This window comes from Pseudopodoces humilis, chromosome 15, assembly GCF_049639895.1.
Source record: "Pseudopodoces humilis isolate 2021_Gansu_Grassland_sample_001 chromosome 15, ASM4963989v1, whole genome shotgun sequence".
Lineage (NCBI taxonomy): Eukaryota > Metazoa > Chordata > Aves > Passeriformes > Paridae > Pseudopodoces > Pseudopodoces humilis.
In genome coordinates this window covers 721671-743152 of record NC_142214.1, presented here as the reverse complement: position 1 = coordinate 743152, position 21482 = coordinate 721671, and the positions used below count along the sequence as shown (strand labels likewise).

Sequence of the window (21482 nt, the reverse complement as noted above, 5' to 3'; positions counted from 1 at the left end):
TAGCTTTAAATGATTAACATTAAAACTTTCATCCTTGGCAGCCCTGAGTGTACCAGACAGAATTAAAAGAGATTCCAAAGTAGCATCCATGTATTTCCAACCAGGGACTTGCTAAATTATGTCAGAATATTAAATTCAGTGATCTGACTACATAAAAGCAATTAAACATTTGTTTTTTAACACAAGGCTTTTATGATGAATTCACAAATATTGGTTATGGTAAGTTGTAGCAGGTGTCATACAGCAGCAAAAGCAGCTTCAGTTCAGGGAATGAGAAATGGAAATTGCCAAGTGGAGGGGTGGGAATGAAGCTGGATGCAATGAGGGAAATGAAACTACTCCAGATGCAGGCCAGTGCAGCAAATAAATCCCAGATTTCCTCTTCCCAGGCTGATGCCACCCTCTCTAAAGTACATTATCTTCTGAAGCCCTTTCCTCAATCAGTAAAAGCTCTGAGTCTTCAAAGTAGAGCACTGCCCGTTTTACCTGGCAGTAAAGGTAAAACGTAAAGTAAAGCTTTTCCAGCTTCCTAGAAAGAGGAAAGGGTTAAAGGCAAATTATTGACTGAAAGAGTAGGGTAAATGGGTGGCCACCTCTGTGGGATGTTGTGAGATCATCATCACTCAGCTGGACTTATTTCATGCCTTTATGGGATGCAGGTTTTTCTAGCAGAGGCACTCGGTCACCTGCAAAGCGCAGGCATCCTCCATTAATCCTCTGCCTGAAAGTAATGATCAAGTGTGGGAAAGACAAAAGGCTCCTCTTTGGCTAGATCATGACAAGAGAGCTTTTTAATAAAGTCTGTTTGATACCAAACATCAAACTGCTGCAGGCCTGCTGGCGTGATGGGCAGTGTCAAAGGCACACGCTGAGCTCTGCTGGGAGTGCTTTGAGATGGATGGGTTTTATGGTGTGGCTTGAAACCAAACCAACTCTGAGCACATCACTTTCGTCCTCTATTCCTTCCTTTCTTATATTTCTATGCCCTTTTCCCCCACTTCTGTCTCTGTCTGAGAACAGATGCTTCCTTTTATCTTTGCCCTGGATTTGAAGCCTGTCTGAGAAATGTGGGTCTAATTTTTAAACCATTTTTTGGGGGTGGGGAGGGAGGGAAAGAGTAAATCTCTCCCACCCTGAGCCCTCAGATGTGAGATGTGCACAAGTGGCACTGCAGGCTGTGGCAGAGCCCAGGTGCTGGAGCAGAGTCACTCTTGCAGGAGAAGCTGGTGCCCATCTCCCATCCAGCTCCAGCCCCTCAGCAGGACCGCTGGTGTGAGTCCTCATCTCTTTTGGGTCTTCCCATGTGTGATGGGCCCAGCCCACGCACACCTCTGGTCTGTCTGCAGCATCCAGAGCGCTCTGATTACACCTGCAAGGCCTGGCCGTGGTGACCCTCAGCGGCCACTGGGCCGTGGTGACCCTCAGCGGCCACTGGGCCGTGGTGACCCTCAGCGGCCACTGGGCCGTGGTGACCCTCAGCGGCCACTGGGCCGTGGTGACCCTCAGCGGCCACTGGGCCGTGGTGACCCTCAGCGGCCACTGGGCCGTGGTGACCCTCAGCGGCCACTGGGCCGTGGTGACCCTCAGCGGCCACTGGGCCGTGGTGACCCTCAGCGGCCACTGGGCCGTGGTGACCCTCAGCAGCCGGGCCGTGGTCACTGCAGCAGCCGGGCCGTGGTCACTGCAGCAGCCGGGCCGTGGTCACTGCAGCAGCCGGGCCGTGGTCACTGCAGCAGCCGGGCCGTGGTCACTGCAGCAGCCGGGCCGTGGTCACTGCAGCAGCCGGGCCGTGGTCACTGCAGCAGCCGGGCCGTGGTCACTGCAGCTCTCACAGCTGCCCCAGCTGCAGTTGTGCTCTCCACACCAGTTCGCCCTCAGAGCATCCCCATGGCCTCCCCTGGACTCTCTCCAGCATGTCCACATTCTTCTTACAGAGTATTTCAGTGATGTCATACAACTCATTGGAGAGATTGATGCTTTATTTTTGAGCTTCCAGGTTACTTCTGTAGTTCAATTACAGCTTGTAATTATTTACTGACAATATCAATAAATTTGTGCAAGATGGAGAAACAGTTTATTGCAGCTGAGCATCTTGCCCTACGTTCATAAAAGGACCTTAAAACAGTGTCCTAGTAGGGCATGTTCTTTTTTGTAGTTTATTTGCTTTTATTGGTTTTGCTGTTATCATATGCTCAGGCTTCAGAGACTTTGTTAGGTTTTGGTTACTGTGTTCCCTTAGTGGGCATTTTGTTTTTTCTAAATACTTGTACTTTATGGCCTTTATGACCATCTGATGTGCTGTGTGGAATCAGTATTGTTTGGGATAAACACTCTTTATTTTGTCAGCTGCTATTAGTACGAGCTAACTAATTATTTATTCTTAAAGTGTATCCCATTTTTCTTCCTGATTTATCAGTTGCTGTCTGAAGAATCTGCTTCACTCTAGATCTACATTATGTAACTCTGCTTTTTTTCTATCCAAGGTGTAGATTTTAATTCCAGTTTGAAATTTTCATTTGATCTCTCTCTCCCTGGGAAGAAAACTTCAAGAAAAACTCCAAGTTCTCGCAAGGTAAAAATTATTCATGAAATCTGAATCAGTTTTATACACAGAAAAACTGAAACTGCTTTAACATTTGGATTTGGAGATGGTCTCTTTATTTTCCTTTTCCTCTTAAAAAAATCAAGCAAACCCAAACCCTCTTATATCCATGTGGTTTAGTTGCATTAATCCAACACCTGAGCTCTATCTTGATTGATTTTCCAATATCCAGATACTAATTTCCTATGTGTTATTCCCTGAGCTTATTTCTTACATAACAGAGGTGTGTATTAGGAAATATCCCCATCCTCAGATATTTCCCCTGTGGAAACTGTTCTCTGGCCTCTTCACTAGTTAATTATGTTGCCAGTGTTTTCAGATTTTGTGTAGCAGAGTAATTTCTGGGAAAATTTGGCTACCCATTCCGTGTTTTTTCCTGTTAAGGTTTGCTGCCCCAGGGTTCTTATAGGGAAGCTCATTTCATCCTTCCCCAAAGAGTTTCCTGGCTGGCACCAGGGGCTGGGCTCCTCCTGCCCCTGCAGGGCCCTTCCTGCAGCTCTTCCCAGTGCATCCCCTTTCTCTTCCAGATCGAAGTCATGCACGACTACCAGGAGAAGCGGAATTCCTTGCAGTATTTTATTTCAGACAGTGATGACAGCTTAGATATACTGAAAGGGTAAGCACTCACCCCATTTTCATGACCTAAACTGCTGTTCGTTTCTGGCCAGTCCTTGCCCCATCCCTGTGCTCCTCCAGCCTGTCCCAGGTGTGGTCTCTTGTGCTTTTACCTCTTGGTTATTGATGATATCACACATGTTTTGGGCTCCTTGGCCTGCACTGATCACCTGTGGGGCTTTTTATTGACCTGAAAATAATACACTTTTTTTTTTTTTATTTTAGTCATGTCATAAATGAGCTTATAGAAACAGAGAGAGTGTATGTGGAGGAACTCTTCACTGTTTTGACGGTGAGTGACTTCTCCAGGTTGCTTGTTACTGTTCCCTGGTGACTACAAAAGGGCACCTGCCACTGTCAAACTGAGCAAAGGCGTGACAGAGCAGCCTTCCACCAGACTGCCAGATCCCAATCTAGTCAGAAATGCTCCAGTTTGCTCTTTAGGTTTTCTTTGTTGGAGGCATCTGCAGGAGCAGTTGGTGTCAGGATGAGCCTTTCATTGACAACAAAGGAGAATCCTTCTGTTTGTACACAAAAGCATTTGTAATTAGCCTTAGCAGGGCCTGTAAAATATACAAAAAGCTGTTTCTTTTTACAGTTCTCTAATTTCCTTTACCTTTAGGAAACAAAAGGAAACAGCTTGTGTTTTATCCTTGGGAGAATTCTGTCTCAATACTATGAAGTTCGTGACTGTATGAAGCACATTACTTTAGAAAGCAGATAATGATTTCTCATACTGTCATTTACACATTAGTACTTTATTCCAAAATAACTCTTGCTGATGGCCAAAACAAGTTGGCTGTTAAATAGCTCCCCCCTGTCACATTTCTCTCACCCAGGAGCAAGCAGGATATAAATCTGTTGGACTGCAGGTAGTTACACATAATTTCCCTGCACTGATTGGGTTTTTTGTTAAACCACTCTCTGTGATGAAGCAGTTGGCAGGTACACAGATTTATGGCTGTGCACATCGAGTCTAGATAGAGAAAAATGGACAGATAGACTTCAGTATTCTGGAAATAGTATTTCCTTTAAAGAGGGAAGCCTGCTTGCTGGCCTTAAATAAAAATGACTAATTGTCCAGATACTTATCATCTATTGCATCCTTAATCAACTACAGAATGCCTGCTTAATACAAGGAATATTGATTCCAAGCACAGTGAGTGTGAGAGATTAGTTTGGAAAGGCAGAGGAGATGTGCTGTACATACTGAACACATTTGCTGCTCATGTAGAAGGGCCTCAGTCCTTGGAGAGCAGCAGGGCCAGCCTGAGCTGTGGCTGATGGCATTCCTGGGGGCTCTTTGCACTGCTGAGCTCTGCAGTGCCTCCTCCCTGCACTGCAGTTAGGAAATCTGCCATACCTGCTGCACTGATGGGCTATTACTCTGGGGGGCGTTACACTCTTCCCTAGTTCCACCCAACAATTTGTATTTCAGTGTTGTCCCTTCCATCTCCTCCCCAGTCTGGGAGCCTGGAAGTGATTTCAAGGGGCAAGTGGAGCCACAGAATCCAGAATTCTGAAGCATTGAGCAAGACCCTAGTGCTCAGCATGCCTTGTGCAAGGGCAAAAAGCCCATTGATTTTTGATTTGATCTCCAGCTGTGTCTGGTTTGTAGCTCACCTCTGGCACTGGTTCTGGTGAGGCTGTGTGGGACTGCACACACACACTGCCACTGCCATGAGCCACACAAGCACTCCTGTGCCTCCTCTCCTGCAGCCAGGCTGATTTGCCTTTGGAGAATTGGGAGCATCTCTGCAGTGCTGCCAGCCCCACGGGAGCTGTCCCACACCATTCCCTTCTGGACCACAGCCCCGTGTGCCCAGGGACTGAAAGACAGGGATTTAGAGACCAAAAAACAGGGAGTAAAAGGGATGTTGCACTTGGAAACAAAGGGATCATATTGAAAATGTGTTTGTGTCCCCTTTTCATCTGCCTTTGAGGAGATGGCAGCTGAGTGATGAGCCCTTTTTCATCTGGCAGGGCTACAGAGCTGAGATGGATAATCCTGCCATGCTCATGCTCCTGCCCCCCGTGCTGAGGAACAGGAAGGACGTGCTCTTTGGAAACATGCCCGAGATCTATGACTTCCACAACAAGTATGGTGCTGCTGTGTTCCCCTTTTATCACACTGATCCCTCGGAATGCTAGAGTACCCAAACCTCACCTTGCTCACTGCTGCCTTTCTGTCCCTTCTTCCATCTCTTGCAGAATTTTCCTGCACAGTTTGGAAAACTGCCTGGGAGCACCCGAGAGAGTGGGATGTTGTTTCCTAGACAGGGTGGGTGAATCATTTTCATGTAGAAAGCAGACTGAAGGCCAGTGTTTCTCCCAGTGTGTGGCACTCTGCAACACCTCGGTGATGTTGGTTGAGTGAGAGGCTCCTGACCCTCAGGGTCAGCAGTGGCCATGTGTGGCCAGCAGAGATGGGGCAGAGCAGGTGCTGTGGGGCCTGCTGTGATCCCCAGCTGTGCTTTCCTCACCCAGACTCGCTCACTTCTGGGCATTAAAGCTGGCAGCAGAGCTGAAAGCACACATGGTCTGGCACTGGCCTCGTTTGCTGCCCGGCAGGGTTGGGTCCCTGGGGGTGACTTGGCTCTCGGCTTGCCTTGCAGCGGGAGGATTTCCAGATGTATGAGAAGTACTGCCAGAACAAGCCCCGCTCCGAGTCCCTGTGGAGGCAGTGCTCCGAGAGCGCCTTCTTCCAGGTGAGCTGCTGCTTCTACCTGGGCAGGCACCACTGTGGGACTTGTCCTAGATCCCCTCCTTGAGAAGCCACAGTTCTCTTGCATTTTGGTTGGTGTTCTGTGAAAAAGCACCCTAAATTCTCACAAAAAGGGATGGTGGAGGTTCTGGTATCCCCGGAGTGGAGATCCACTCGTGTTGTTCTGCAGGTTGTTATAACATTTCTTTAGTTGTAGGTACCATTCAACACTTTGACATGAAATCTTTGAAGTCCTCAAACCCCACAGCTGTGCTGTTGGAATAACTAACTACTTACAGATGGTGCAAAACTTGGTCTGAATTCTGTGTTCCAGGAATGCCAAAGAAAATTAGAACACAAACTGGGGCTGGATTCCTATCTGCTCAAACCAGTGCAGCGCCTGACAAAATACCAGTTGCTTCTGAAGGTATTTCATGTTCTGCTTTCAAAGGGCATCAGCAGATAGATTAGATTGGTTTTATTTTTCAATTAAAGGTTACCTGTAAATCATCACCAAGCTTTGGATGACATATTGCTTATCTTGGCCTCTCCTGAAGCGAATTTCAGTGAAGATGAATGTTCACATACCTGAAAAAGGAACAAATGCTTTTAACAGGCTATTTTTTAAGGACAGACTGTTTGAATCTGTTCAGAGATACAAAATTACAGAAGCATTTGTAAGAAAACCGAGCTGAAGTTGATCATGGGAATCAGATGAATGAAATATATTGTTGCATCTCTTCTTCTCCTCACCTGTAATCTTTAATGCATTTATTCTTGTGTCCCCTATCTGAGGCAGGGCAGTGCTGTTATTCTCACTTTGGAAGGCAGGAATAACACTTGGGTAGTACCTTCTAGCCTCATGAATGAGTACACATGCACCTGTAGGCGGGAACAGGAGATTTGAAATGAAACTAATTTTATCTCAGTGGTAAAATTCTGTCTTCCATTTACTGACTTGAAGGCTCTGGATTTTATAAATTCTGTTCCTTGTGTCTGCCAGTCTGAAGACAGTCATCTGCTGCAAGCTCATTTGAGGGCATATTGGCAGCTAATGAAAAACCCCAGCCTTATTTGCCATATCTTACCAGGCAGGAAAACACAAGACAAAGGAATCAGAAGAATGTGATGCTGCTCTATGCTGACACCACCTTAAGGAAACACATTAAAAATAGGCCATCCCTCCTTGACCTGTTCCACACCTCATACTGACTGTACTTTAGAGGGAGCCTTTTTTCCTTTTCCCTTTTACAGTGACATGAAAAAAGAAACTTGGTGTAGGTCACTTCTGGGCACTGGAAACTTCAGGCAAGATGGAAAAATCTGCTTTGTTCAAGTGCAAACACGTGCTCTCCTATTTCTATTTTCAGGAGCTGCTAAAGTACAGCACGAGCTGTGATGGAGTTCAGGAACTTCAAGAAGCTCTGGTTGCGATGCTGGATTTGCTGAAGTCAGTCAATGACTCCATGCATCAGATTTCAATCACAGGATACGATGTGAGTAGTTCTGAGCAATGAGAGCCCTTGCACAAGGCTGGGTGATGTTCTGGGAATGGATGGTGCCCAGAATGTGTGAGCTGAGTTCTAGCCCAGAACAGCTTCCAAGGGAATGGGCTCAGGGAGCCCTCACAGGTGACAATCTTCCTTCGGATTCCAGGGCTTTGGGAATATCCAGAGCCACACAGTGCCCACACTTGCCACCTTGTGGTTTTCTGGAGTATTTTTCCAGTGTGCCCCTTTGTGTTCTCATGGCTGAGCTAATAATTCACCTGGGGTGTTTTCATAGCATTTCCCATTCAGTGCTTAGCAAACGACTCTGAGGCTGATTCTGAACCTTTCCCATTGCAGTGTTTGTCTTTCCTAGGCTTTCAGGGAAGCTGGTGGTCCCAGGCCTGGCCTCTTGGAGAATTCCATCTTCTGAGACTCAGTTCAGGCTCAAATCTCACTTCCCTGTCCCAAAGCCCTCAAAGTGCTCTTCCATAGGAGCTGGATGGTTTTCTGTTATTTTTAGTTCTTCCAGTTTCTGACTTTCTAGACTCGCTGCAGCCCTGCATGAGACCTGTGCTTCCCCCCTGGCACCAGGTCATCACTCCCAAAAGATCCTCTGATCCTTCTGGGAAGACCTATTCTTAGAGGGACGTGCCTTGGAACAGAGTCCCCTGTGTCCCATCATTGTTTGCAGAGTCCTCTTACATCTTAATTGACGTCTTTCTTCCTTTTTTGTTTGTCACGCTGTCCCCAGGGTGACCTGAGCGAACTGGGGAAGGTATTGATGCAGGGATCTTTCAGTGTTTGGACAGGACACCGAAAAGGGCCAACAAAAATGAAGGATCTGGCCAGGTTCAAGCCCATGCAGAGGCACCTGTTTCTGTATGAGAAAGCCTTGGTCTTCTGCAAGAAGCGAGAGGAGCACGGAGATGGATATGACAAAACCTCATCTTACAGCTTTAAGCACTTTCTGAAAGTAAGGAGTTTATATTTTTATTTATGAAAGTAAGGATGTTCTACACAGCCATGTACATTGCAGAGCAGGAACTGCAGAGCCAGAGGGGGTTTTTTCTCTGACTTGGTGGCTCGTCTGCTGCTGCTGAGGGCTGTGATGCCTCGCAGGGATGTGCCATATCCATGGAAGGCTGTTGGTTGAATGAACTCTGACCATATCCATGGAAGGCTGTTGGTTGAATGAACTCTGAGGACCCCCAGAGCTGAGACAGCAGCTGGGAGAGCCCCTGGACTGGGAGTCAGGGCTGTGACTGTGCCAGGGGCACAGATGTGCTGGTCTCCTGCTCCAGTCCGTTCCAGGAGTGCCTGAGGCTGTGGAAGGGCACTGTGTCTTCCCCAGCCCACCTGGGAGAGCAGGGGGCTCCTCCTGGCCCAGGGAGGCCCCTAGGGCAGGCTCTGTTCTCCTGAGCCCTGTCTCCCACCCCAGGAGGATGCAGGATTAACTCCTCTTCCTCCCCATTCCCTTCTCCTTTGGCAGGCTCCAACTGCAGCTGAAAGGACAATTATCAGATGACAAGGGTAGCCTATGGCAAAATGTGAGGGATGTAAACAACTGTCCCAACCCTATAAATGCTATTATCAATAAGATTCCCAAAGTGCTGCTCTAAAAGAGGCCACCTGGCACACTGCATGTGATGAGCAGTTCTAATATCAGCATTTTCTCCTCAGTGCTCTGCTTTGTTTTTCTTGAAAAATGGAAGTCCATAGGGGTATATTTTAGATTGGGAAAACTGAGAACCTGCAGGCAGAGCAGATCCCTGCTGCAGGTCCCTGCTCTCAGTGGGGTCTGGGGAGGGATTTGCCAGAAGTTGTCAGAAAACAGGGTAACAGCAGAGAAGTCTGTTCAGCTCTGGTGCATGTTACAAATGATGTAATAAAAGCAAGTCTCAGGCCATATGCTTTGGTACCCAGTGTTTTCCCCAAGAAGCATCATTTTCTTTCTGGAGAGCTTGTTTCCCCTGCAGTGCTTGTTTTACCATGCATGCTTTCGAAAGGACTGAAGAGGTGCCGGGGGCAAGTGCAGCTCAGGGGAGAAAATCCCAGGCTCAGGAGTCCAGACAATGTGTCCACAGGTTTCCTTTGCCTCGAGAGGACTCATTTTCCAGTTGTTTGGTTTGACACAGAGGGTGGACTTAGAGAATCTGTGGATGTGACAGGATTACATCTGCTCACGTATGTTTTGAGAATTGCTGTACTGAGGGCAAAACCCTGTTTCTGGAGCTTGACATTTATTTGATTTGTAATCACAGACACTGATAGTGGAAAAGACCTCTGAGATCACTGAGTCCAGCTGTTAAACCAGCACTGCCAAATCCACCACTAAACCACGTCCCTAAATATCAGGAAATTATTTTTCTTTGCAGCAATATTTTTTGGGGATTCAGGATTGAAATGAGCTGTTGGGTAGATGCTGTGTAACAGATCATCCATAAAACAAACAAAAGAAACCCTCAGGATGGTATTCTGCATCCTGAGTGAAACGAGCACAGCTGAGAGTCAGTGACCCAGAGGATGCCAGGTAGATCTGCCTGGTGCCAGGTGGAAGCTGATGCAGGTGAGCACCATCCCAGAGCTTTGCACTAACCCAGCTTTGGCTGCACTGCAGTGATCCAGCAGCTGACAGTAAATCCTGGGCAGGGAGAGGAAATGGAATTTTAAAATCCACTGACCTGAATGAACAGATCTTAAATCTGTCTCTTCCTGGCACTTGTTCTTTGCATCACCTTAGTAGATCATCTACAATTTCTAATATCTTGAAGCCTGGGCAGTTTTGTGGGAGCCTCTATAAATTGCCACGGTAAACAAGAGGCACAGAGCTGGGAATTGCAGTGCTGGGATGAGGTGCTCTCTAAGCTGCCCTTCCAAGAGCTTTCATCAATTTTAAGTTCTTATAAAATTAAAACAGAGCCTCATCCAGCTTTCTGAAGGGGAAATGGCCTCAAGTTTTCCCAGGGGGGTTGAGTTGGCTATGAGGTGTGGCCAGGCACTGGCACAGCTGCCCAGGACAGGGGGTCCCCATCCCTGGAGGGATTTAAAGGCACGTGGATGTGGCACTTGGGGACAGGGGTTCGTGTTGGCCTCGGCAGGGCTGAGGGAATCGTTGGTCTCGGGTCTTTTCCAGCCTAAATGTTTCTGTGGTGTCAAGATCAGCTTGGCTGCTGCTCCCTGAGGCTGTTCATGTCCCTGCAAAGGGGCACCAGCATGTGAAGCAGTTGGAATAGAACATTTGTCCATGGTACCTACTCTGTAAATCATCAAAGTCTTTCAGAACAAAAGCTCTGGGCACACACATATTATCAAGGAGGAACAGCAGTGTTGAGCAGATGTTATTTCTAAGGTTTTGTTTGTGTTTATAGTGGATTTGTCTAATCCAGTCTGCGTGAATAATTTATGATAGATGATACCTTTATTATTACATCTGTTCCAAAACATGCAAGTGAGATACCTGAGCTATTTTTGACTATCCTTTAATCAGTGAATAATTGCCAGCAAACCCTGCTTTAAGGGAGAGGATGGTTCATGTGGTATCAGGTATCACAGCAGTCTTCATGGCCTCACCAGGAGGGAGGTCAGAGGTCTCCTGTTGCTGAAGGTTTCTTGTCTCTAATCATGGTTTAAGCTTGGTTCAGGTGGGTCACATTGTGCAGATCCTGAAGGATTTGGGCCTTTGGTGTTTTCATACAAACTATCAAAAGTAGTTGCTGGTAATGAGTAAAGCACAATTCAACTTCAAGCCTGCACGTGTCCTGGAGACCAGGCTTGGGGCAGCTCAGGCTGTACCCCAAAAATTAACCCTTCTTTTGGAAAGAAGGGCTCATTCTTCCTAGGGTGCTGTCACCACTGCAGGGATGGTCAGGGGGCCAAAAGGCATTGAACTCAAACTCCTGAAGGAGCTAAGGGCTTCACAAATGGGTTTGAAAGATCACTGGCAAAGGGAAACAAAGAATTCAGTGAGTGAGTAAAGAATAACATGGCAGAAATAATGTATGTGGACAAATAACGTGTCATGTATTTATAAATCTTCATGTGCCAAATCTGAGAAATTCTGTGCTGAAAGAGGCAGCTGAGATGATGCTTCAGTTAGTTCCACTGATTCCCAAATGAAAACTTCCCAAAGGTCCATTGATTTGTTTTGGAAAGCTTATCCAAAATGCAGCTGATAGAAGGTCAGGAGGGATGAGACAGATAATGACTTTCAGTTGCTACTTAAATTAAAATTGTTGAAACATGTTAAAGTCAGTGAAAACAGGTTTAACTTGCTGTCAAGAGTCTGGATTCCTGGGGAAGAGGGAGCTTTGTGTTCTGTTTAATTTTTTGTTTGGATTTGCAGATGAATGCAGTTGGGATAACTGAGAATGTGAAAGGAGATCATCGGAAGTTTGAGATCTGGTACAGCGGGCGAGAAGAGGTGTATGTGGTGCAGGTTTGTAGCTTCAGAAATCTGGGGATTTGCACATCCTCAGAGCAGAAGGAAGAAAATGTCTCACTGATCTTTATGGTTGTAGTGATAGCTCTACAATTTCCACTCTGCCTTGTCTGGATGTGATGGGAATCATCAATTTTAAAAGATCAAGACTGTTTAAAATTTAGTAGTAGCTTTGGGAAAAAAAAGAGGATTTCAGATAATTACGGCATAGAAAAGTAAGATTTTATTCCTACATTATAATGGATGACTCTTAATTCAAAATTCAGACAATTTTCTCTTCTTCCAGGCCCAAACAGTAGATCTGAAAATGGCATGGTTGAATGAAATAAGAAAAATTTTGTTCAAGCAGCAAGAGCTTATAAAAGGTACATTTGATCAATTTTTCTGTGACTGACTCTGAAGCAGAAGCTTTCTTATTGTCACATTGCTGATCCTCAAGTCCACTAATTCTCACTGGAAAATTGATTTTTAGGAGCCTGGTAGCAAAAATCTGGAGTGAGGCCTTACATTGCAGGGAAATAACATAACTTGGAGCAGTAAAAACAGGGTGCTCATGTGAAAATAGATCACAGAAGTACGTTTTTCTGGTTGTCATTACCTTGGGGATTATTTCACATTTGTTATCATAGGTTTAATTCAACAAGATACATAACAGATGCCTAATTTTAAGCATATTATGATCCTCAGTAGCATGCTCAGTGTTGGATTTGTGCTAACATGCCTCCTTAATCATAACTAAGCCTGTCCTTTGCAGGAGTCCACAGGTCTGTTTTTCTCTGAACAGAAATCAGTAGGGTTGTACAAAAGGTCTAATTTTCAAAGTAATGCTTCAAGTGTGAGAGTTGCTATTAAAGAAGTGTGTTTTCTCTGTGCTTGCCCTGGCAGCAGTGGAGAAGCAGCAGCCTGGCTCGTGCTCGGAGCTCCCGCTGTCCTCGCAGCTGGGTGACAGGTGAGTGCCAGGCTGGGGTGGCACCCAGTGCCATCCCTGGGCAGGGGACAGCGGGGCTGTGCTGCTGGGGACAGGGGCTGCGAGGGGCACCCTGGAGCCTGGCAGCTCCAGCTGAGCTGCAGCTCCTCTGCAGACAGAGACAGAGCAAAGCCAGGGCTCTAACTCAGGGGAGAGACACTGCAGCAGCTCCCTTCCCTCTCCCAAAAAGATTGAGAACCGGGCACTAAGTCCTTACTCTTCCCAGAAACATGCAGTAAGAGGTGCCAGTATTATTTCTGACCCTATTTAACAAAACCTTAGGGAGTTTGTGTGAAGTAAAGCCAAGATTTTTTTGTTATTTTTGTTCCTGTTCAGGAAGCAGCAGAGAGCCTCCATCAGCTCCGAAGAGAACGACTCGGAGCGCACCAGCCCGGTGATGCTGGACAGTGGGCTGGTGTCCCCCCAGAACAAGCCCCACAGAAGTATGGCCCCTTCCCTCCCTCTGGGGCCCTCCTGTGCCTCTGGGCTCCAGGCTGAGCCCCACGCTGTCTTGCAGGCTGGCCAGGAATGTCCCAGTCGCTGGAAATCTGCGAGGGGCTGGAGGAGTGGTCGGGCCACCAGTACCTCTCCAACTGCTCGGACACCGAGGAGGAGGACGGGAACCAGCTGGTGGGTGCAGCTGGGATAACCTCAGAGCCTGGGGGGTCTCACCCTGCCGTGTTCTCCTTACTGGATCATGGCTGTGTCTTGTCTGAGTCTCTCAGAATTTCCATATCTCAGTTTGGGGAATGAGAAGGTGTCCCAGCCACAGTTTCTTGAAATAATTTTAATTAAGGTAGCTGATAGGGCTCTGTTACCTTCCCTGCAGCAGTCAGAAATCACAGCTGCATGATATGAAATGCAGCTAAATAAGTTAAGTTTTTCTCTCTACCACAGTCTCCAGGAAAATACAAAGCCCTTGCAGACTGCAAGAGGAGAGGATCAGAGGACCTGCTGGTGAAAAACGGGGACGAAATTCAGCTCTTGCATGAAGATGGTGAGGGACAGTGGTAGGTATTTTTGGATTACTTTGCCTTATCTGTAAGGCTTGCAGGGCAGTCCCTTGAAATGTCCCTTGCCTGGTGATACACTCCATGCTCTGAGCTTCAGATCATTCCAGAAAGCTGGAGAATTCATTCTCTTGCCAAGATTAGGTGCCATCCACACTGGTTTGGCCTGGGGAAACAAGTCAGGGCTTCCCTTGTCATGGGTCCCTGCGTGAGCTGGGTTTTACCAACACCTTCACAGCCCCTCTTGCCATGCTCTTCCCACTTCAGATGGTGCTTCCCTTTGCCCTGCTCAGCTCCAGCCTTTGTTCCTCTGGGCTTATTAACAGCCACAGGGAGTAATTACCAGGCATTTTCCTCCCTTAGCCAGCTGTAGGAGTGTTTCCTGGGGTGGCTGCAGATTCTGTTGTGTGTGAACACAACAAGAGAACTCCTCAGAGCTGCTGCTCTGCTGGTGGCTGGGAGCATCCCCTGGGAACACCCCTGAGGCTGCTGCCCCTTGGACCAGCAGAGTCCTTGTCTGGAGGGGCAGCATGGCCCTCAGATTTACAGCAAGTTGGCTGAGGTTTCTGGCTCTTTCCAGGATGGTTCTGAGCAGCTCTCATCAGCCAGCTGGGGTAGGAGGGAGCCCAGTGTGCTAAAGTCCCGTCTGGGGTGTGGGAAGGGTGGTGTTAGCAGGAGCCTGTGAATGCACAGATTGTCAATGCCCTGTGCAGGATTCCTGGCTGACAGCTACAGCCCTTGCACTTCAAGGGAAATCAGACTAGGATAAAATAGAATATTTCAATTGCAAGGGATCTGCAAGGACCATCTGGTCCCACAGCATTTTGAAAAATTCAGTTTGTTGTTAGCAAAAGCAGATGCAAAGCATCTCAGGTTTGCTGCAAGTTCACCTCTCCTGGGGGCTTCAGCCAGTGCCAGTCAAAGATTTCTCACACCAAGCTTTTTTGTTAGCACAAATTTCACTACATGAATGAGACAGAGGGTTGTCATGAGTATGAGCATGAGTATTTCCAGCTGCCTAAATCTTGGCTTGAATTTGCTTATAGTTTCCTGACTGAAATCATCCCACCAGACTCAAGAGCAGAGGAGTGAGAAGAATAATTGCCCTTGACTCCTTCAGTAGCCAGTTTTCCTCAGCTGGCATCTCTGGAGGTCTCAGGCAGAATGACTTGACAGGGAGTCCTGTTCTTCATTGTCCAAAGAGGTGTAGGTTTTTAATTAGGTTCCTAAATTTAGGTGGGAAGAATACTTTAAATGTATGGCCAGGTCCTGTTAAAATGCTTCCCTGGTTTGAACAAATTGTTGCTTGCACCCCCAGCTGTGTAGAATGTGCCTTCACCAAACTGCTTCTGGCTTGGTTGGCTTCTGTTCCTAATGCTGTTGTCATTCCAAGGTTGGTGAAAAACCTAAACAGAAGAAAAGAAGGCTGGATTCCTGTCCACAGTCTGCAGATAGTAGTCGGTGACTGCAGATTTCGGAATGCCAAAGTTGCAGGTATTTGATAGCACGCCTAGCAGAAATATTTCATATCTCAAATCAGGTCTTTTAAGCCATTGGCATTACACTTGATGTACTAAATCTGGCTGCATCTGCCTCTGCTGGAAAAATAGAAAAGCGAGCAGCTATTCCAAAAAGCCTGCAAAAGTAGCAAATTAAGCTTTTTGTTTGTTTCTTTTTTTTACACTCTAAGACGTTTCTGAGACTTTAGGCACTAGTAAATTAAAACCAAGCATTTAAAAACATAGATTTCATTGCAAGAGCACTGGGTAGAAGACCGGGGAGAAGAGATGGAGTCTGACCAGGGATCCCCGTGACTGTTTTACCTCCTCACTGCTGTAGCTCAAACCCCGTGTGAACAGGAGGTACCTAAGCAAAATCCCCTCCTGCTGCAAAAGACATCGTGGCCTGACCCCAGCACTAAAGGCAATACTTCCTCCTTGCTGCCTCACTCCTGCCCTCACTGCTGCCTGCTGGTTAATCCATCCTTAGATAAAGTTTATAACAAACAGGTTTCCAGGTTTCAGCCAAAGGCTTAGAGGCTCCAAATCCATGTTTCTCATTTTCTAGCTGTACCTGTACATAGAAATAGATAGGGAAGCATAAGAGATGACACAAGAAAATGCCTTAAGAGCAGCCTGTTGCCCTTGCCACAGCATCACCACAACCATTGTTGCCTCATCACCATGCTGTCCTCTGCAGATGGGAGACCAGGGTTGGAGATGGAACAGCTCAGGAAGCCCACATAGACTTAGCCCATTAAAAAAAATAAAAAATAGTAGTTATGACTGTATGAAGCAAATTTTGCAAGGAGATTTCTCTTTAAATACTTCTTTTCTGTCAGAATGTGTTATTTTGATGAACGTGAAGGAAGCCATCTGAAAGGCTTAAAATTCCAGTCAGCTCACAATGGGTTTTTGTATATTTTCAGTGAAATCCTTCCCATACAGGAAGGTATTTTTTATCCCCTTTGTTGCAGGGCAGTTGAATTTCACAGGTTGAAGGTTTGCTGACTTTCTGTAAGGGGTAGTTTGCTAACCAATGTTCAGAGTTTACTGGCACCCTGTTTCCAGCTGCAGTAATGGCAACCTTGATCTTCTCTCTGTGTATAGCTACCCCATCTCACCAGGTCCTGTGCAGAAGGGTTTTCCAGCTGGGAAAAAAGGTGCTGGGAAACTTTGAGCCCTGGTTTGCATTGTCAGTGGTCAGATCCCCAAAAACCTATAGACTGTCAGCTCTAGACTGGTTTATAAAGTTGCTGGGTAGAGGCTGAGGGGAATTGCACGGGGTGAAACCACAGAGAATGCCTCCTGTGAGTGCCACAGCAGTGCCCAGGCACTCCAGAGCCGTGTCCCAGGGCTGAGCACACTGAGCCTGTTTTCCCTGTGAAGGTAACTGGTCTCTCTTGCTGTTTCTGCTCATGCCTGCAGGCCAGAGGCATGGTTTCAATCTTGCACACACCCCAGGAAATACTGGGGGCTGATGTAGGATGTTCTCTTGCTGTTTCCTAGAGCTATTCCTAGAGCTTTTCAGCAATGTGTCCTTACAGCCAGAAGCAGCTTGCACTCTGTAAACTGATTTTCATACAGTTCTTGTGCAGTGAGCACTGCCCTTTGCCCTGGGGGCTGGTCACTTCCCCTGCAGGTGACACCGAGTCCTTGGCAATGGTCTGGACTGGGTTCCTTCCTGCTGCTTCAGAAGATGGAGCTCTTGCTCCAGAATAGCAGAGGGAGAATCAGGCAGCCAAGCTCGTGAAGTAGGGGCAGGAGGCAGCGTCAGAGCCCTCAGGGATCATGAGCTGCTTGTGCTGAAACGCTGCTTTGCATGTTGGCAGTGTAAAGCCGACTGATCTGTGGGATCCCCAAGGGCTTGGGGAGTGTTGGAGTCACTTCAGTGCTGGGGGAGAGGCAGTTCTGGCATTTTGTGGGAGCAGTGCCTCTCTTATTGCTCAGCTCCAGGTTCCCCTAATTAAAACTCCATGTCCAGCCACAGAATTTCATAGCAGAATTCATACAAATCTGGGGTTTGGGATGTTTTTCAGGGCAAAGCCTTTAGCTGAATAGAACAAATGGTTCTCTTACCTTCACATTTCTCCTTAGATTTATACTGTGGCCCACCACAGGATGGCTGCTACCTGCATGCCTACAAGCTGTTCCTCTCTCCTCCTGCTAATTAGTCCATAAATATAATAAATAATTATTGTTATTATATGTGTTGAGCCAATACAAATCATAATGAAGTTACAGGGAACATTTTGCTGTCGATTTTAAGTTAGCAGAGGGGTATTTGGTAAATGCTTCACTCCCCAGCCGTTCCAGCTTTGCAAATCCACACTCCTCTTGTAAATCTTGGCCTGGATGGAAGCCATGAGGTTTTCTGGGAGAAAGGTGGCTGGCTTGGAGATCATTTTGAAAATGGGTTTTCCTTCTGATGTGCCTCTAGCTGTAAGGTCTGAGATTAGTCCTTGCTGCTTTCTTCCAAACACATTTATTCTGTCTGCTGTGCAAACCCGCGGTGGGTTTTTTTAATGTGCGTGGCGAAGGAACAGTTTTGTATTGCAGGTGGTAACATGCAGAGCTCAAAATGAAAAATATTTGGAGAGAGCTGTGCTGAGAAAGAGCAATACTCAGAATGTAACTACTGCTGAGGCTCACCCCTGTGTGGGTAGTTTCAGCTGCCTTGCAAGTGGTCAGGCATTGCCTGGTTAACTGACTTGGCTTTTCCATGAGTTAACACGGAGATGCAGGATTATCTCTTCATTTCAGGGATGGTTGGGGCTCCAGCATTACAATCCCAGCTCCTCCTCTGCACTGGAGCAGGAGACAAAACAGTTCTGCACGTCCCTGGGTGGCCAGTGTGCCAGGGATCACGCTTGGCAGCCCTGGCAGCTCTGTGGCAGTGCAGAGAAGGGCATCTCGGCCCTCAGCTGCCCTGCAGCACCCATGGCAGGGCTTGGAACCAGGTTATTTTTGGAGTCTTTTCCTACCCAAGGTGGGCACAGGCTCCTGTTTCACTTGCCAGACTCTCTCCTAGTTTCTTTAACATCCCACTTGCCAAATTCTCTCTTCCAAGCCTTAGGGGGATTCCCTGTGCCTGCTCTCCATGCCTGATAAAGCTGAGCAAAGGTTTCCCCCCACTCACACTGCCTGAAGGACTGAGCTTGCATGTCCTGTGTCCCCTCTGGCCAGGGCACTGGGGACTGTCCTGTGTCCCCTCGGGGACTGTCCCCTCCTGTGGCTCCCAGCTCCTGATCAGGGTATTTTGGGTGGCTTTTGCAGGCTGCTGTGAGCATGCTGGCTGAACCGTGCAGGCTTTGTCAGAGTGTGGCTGAAATGCCCCTGGCAGTTTGCAGCTGCAGCACAGCTCTGTCCCTCTGGCACGTTAATGACTGCAGCCACAGGCTTTGGTGTCTGTACAGGGTCCCTTCGTGGCAATGCTGATTTCTTTTTGGCCTTTGAAACATAAAGCAGGGTCTCCTCCTCCGAGCTGCTGTGCCAGCCAGCTTCACAGAACAGCTCTTTAGGATCGCCAGAAACCATTTCCAGCCTGACAAAATAAGGAGCCTAGAGAAGATATCGGCTGGCCTTGCTGTGATAATGAAGTGATAGATGATGGAAATGAGTCAAACCCTGTGGTCCTGCCGTAGTCAAGGCTCTCACTGAAGCCAGTGGGAGTTCAGCTTTTAGGGAGAAATGCAGGAGTGCATTTATTTTTTTTCTGTTATACAAATGTTACTTGATTACAGGGAACAATGTATTTCTTGGAATAAGATGCTTTAATATTAACACCATTCTCCATTACTTTATAGATGCTGCCCTGTGTAACACGAGAAAGTTTAGTTCCCCTTGACTTAAGGGTGAACTAGTAGCATCCTATTTTCGATGCTCTTTGGAAGCTTTCAACTAAGTGTTACAGAGAAATAGCACAGTAGTTGGAGTTGTCCTGTACAATTCATCACATTCACAGACCTCCACAGCTCCATCTGCACTGAGTGGGACCGGGGTCCTAAGCAGCTTCTCATGCTCATAAAGGAAGCCATTCTCTGCTCTTTGTTTTTTTTCGCCTGTGGAAATTATGGGATTTTATTCATTTTTCCTGCTGTTTTTCCATGACATACATCATGTTTCATCAGAGAAGTACGCTACAGTTTCCTGACACTTTGTTTAGATGCTTGAAATTTCCTCTACAGGTTGAAGTAGGTTTTGCCTACTTATTAGCTGACAACTGTTGAAGTTGCAAATAAGAGTTGTGTTTTGATAAACCAAAAAGAAAAAAAAAAAAACCAAACAAAGAAGTTGTATGTCCTGCTGAATTGATTTTATGGGTGGATTTTTCTTAAATATCTGCTTCAGCTATGTGAATGTAATGTTCTGTAAGAGCATCATGTGGCTGACTCACACGTGAGGATGCAATAACACTAAAGATCCTCTTTTTGCACTTAGGGCCTGACTCCAGCCCACTGCAGTCAGCCTCCTTGATTTCAGTGAGGTCTGGGTCAGGTCAAATAGACAACTCAGGGTTGTCACCAATCACTTCGGGTCCCAAAGCGTCCCAGGGCTGAAACCTGTATCTAGCAAGTGTTGAAGTTTACATTAATATGTACTTTTGGAACACGTGCCATAAATCCATGCTAAATGTTCATGTTTGCACTAAGGATGTTCTTGTGATAAGACTTTTTCAGCATCTTTAACAATAATGTATCTATAGAATTTTTGAGAAAGGAAAAAGAATGTTGAAGACTCCTAATTTCAATTTGTGTTTTTTGTCAAGTTTTGCTTTTGTAGAACATAGGTAGGTACAGGTGGTTTGAACTTTTGAGCAGATGTGTGCAAGGAGCACCTGAGTGTGTGGAGAGCAGGGTCAGTAGTGTGCATGCAGTAGTGAATTTGCTCTGCCCCAGCCAAATGAAATGTTTATACCATGGACTAAAGGGGGACCTTTCTGATCTGGTTTTTATTTGTGAACCGGCCCTTAGACACAGTCCCAGGTTAAGTTAAAACATGCTGGGTGTGTTTTGTGACTGTTTTTGGGAGGAGGAATTGAGCTGCTGGCTGGCTGTGGTTTCCTGGGGTTCCCCAGCCACGGTGGCTGCTCCTCCCCTCGGGGTCTCCCCTTTGGGGCTCCCCTGTGCACCCCCAGGCTGGGCCAGCTGAGTCTGCACTGACAGCACGCTCCTGGTGCCCTCCAGCCCCTGGTGCTCACAGGGCAGAGGTTTCAGCCCCTGGAGGGTCTTCTCATCTACTTTCCAATCAACCACATTGCACTAATTAGGTGGGAAAGGAGGAGTGTCTTAAGTTACTGCTGGGGCTGTTTATGGTGGTAACAATTCCTGTGGTAACAATACACATTTTGAGGTACAACTGTAAATATTTGTCTGAAACATAGCACACATTGCATATTAAATGATTTTAATCTTTTTTGTCTTCCATAGTTTTAAATCTAAGCTTTTATTAATTTATGAGGTTGGTAAGTTCTGCAAATCTGAATGTACAGTCTGAGGTTTTTAACATTTGAAACTTTGCACATGGTATGTTCCCCTGAGTATGCTGTTGAACTAGGCTCTTCATGTATATGTATAAATTACAGTAGAGAATTTTCTCTGACTGCAAGTTTAAATGAACTATATTGTATATGTACCTGTAAAAAATGTGTTAAATCTATATTTAAAGATTAAAAACTTGTTAAATAAATCCATCTGAGAATGTGCAATTCTGTTCAAAGAGCCATCTGCTATAATTCTAGAGAAAAAAAGTGCTCACAGTGTTGGTTTTATTTCATTTCCTTGGAACAACTTAAAACCTTACATGCATTTTGATTTCAAGGTAAGCAGTGGCAGATGATCCAGTTGGTTTCTTGCTGGATGCTGTGGCAATGAAAGTGAGAAAGGCACCTTAGCACTCCTGCTGAAGTCTGAAGGAGCAGCTGCTGCCACCCTGCCCTGGCTCAGGGTGTCCCCAGTGCCAGCCTCCCCTACATCCATCCCAGTGGGGTCAGGGTGTCCCCAGCCTCCCCTGCATCCATCCCAGTGGGGTCAGGGTGTCCCCAGCCTCCCCTGCATCCATCCCACTGGGGTCAGGCCATTCCCAGGCTCCCTTTCCTTCCAGCGCTGGGCAGGGCTGCCAGGAGCCACCTCTGGGCTGCTGCCCACGCTGTAGCTCA

At 46.8% G+C, this 21482-nt stretch overlaps 1 protein-coding gene across 4 annotated transcripts in view; it reads left to right on the top strand.

Annotated features, from left to right (window-relative positions):
* The window catches only part of MCF2 (MCF.2 cell line derived transforming sequence), a 45411-nt gene extending 24394 nt beyond the window's left edge, over window positions 1-21017 (top strand). The window contains exons 13-29 of one of the 4 annotated variants that reach the window (XM_005526102.3): window positions 2484-2572; window positions 3130-3218; window positions 3443-3509; window positions 5201-5316; window positions 5429-5498; window positions 5833-5925; window positions 6256-6348; window positions 7292-7417; window positions 8163-8384; window positions 11754-11846; window positions 12136-12214; window positions 12738-12798; window positions 13153-13259; window positions 13334-13446; window positions 13714-13826; window positions 15220-15320; window positions 19132-21017. In XM_005526102.3, coding sequence (XP_005526159.1) covers window positions 2484-2572; window positions 3130-3218; window positions 3443-3509; window positions 5201-5316; window positions 5429-5498; window positions 5833-5925; window positions 6256-6348; window positions 7292-7417; window positions 8163-8384; window positions 11754-11846; window positions 12136-12214; window positions 12738-12798; window positions 13153-13259; window positions 13334-13446; window positions 13714-13826; window positions 15220-15320; window positions 19132-19172 — 1673 coding nt within the window. In that variant the 3' untranslated portion in view covers window positions 19173-21017. Of the gene's footprint in view, window positions 1-2483; window positions 2573-3129; window positions 3219-3442; window positions 3510-5200; window positions 5317-5428; window positions 5499-5832; window positions 5926-6255; window positions 6349-7291; window positions 7418-8162; window positions 8385-11753; window positions 11847-12135; window positions 12215-12734; window positions 12799-13152; window positions 13260-13333; window positions 13447-13713; window positions 13827-15219; window positions 15321-15571; window positions 16149-19131 lie in introns of those variants that run through there. The other 3 variants (XM_088062884.1, XM_088062883.1, XM_088062882.1) reach the window with 3 other exon arrangements.
* Window positions 21018-21482: the final 465 nt, after the last annotated feature.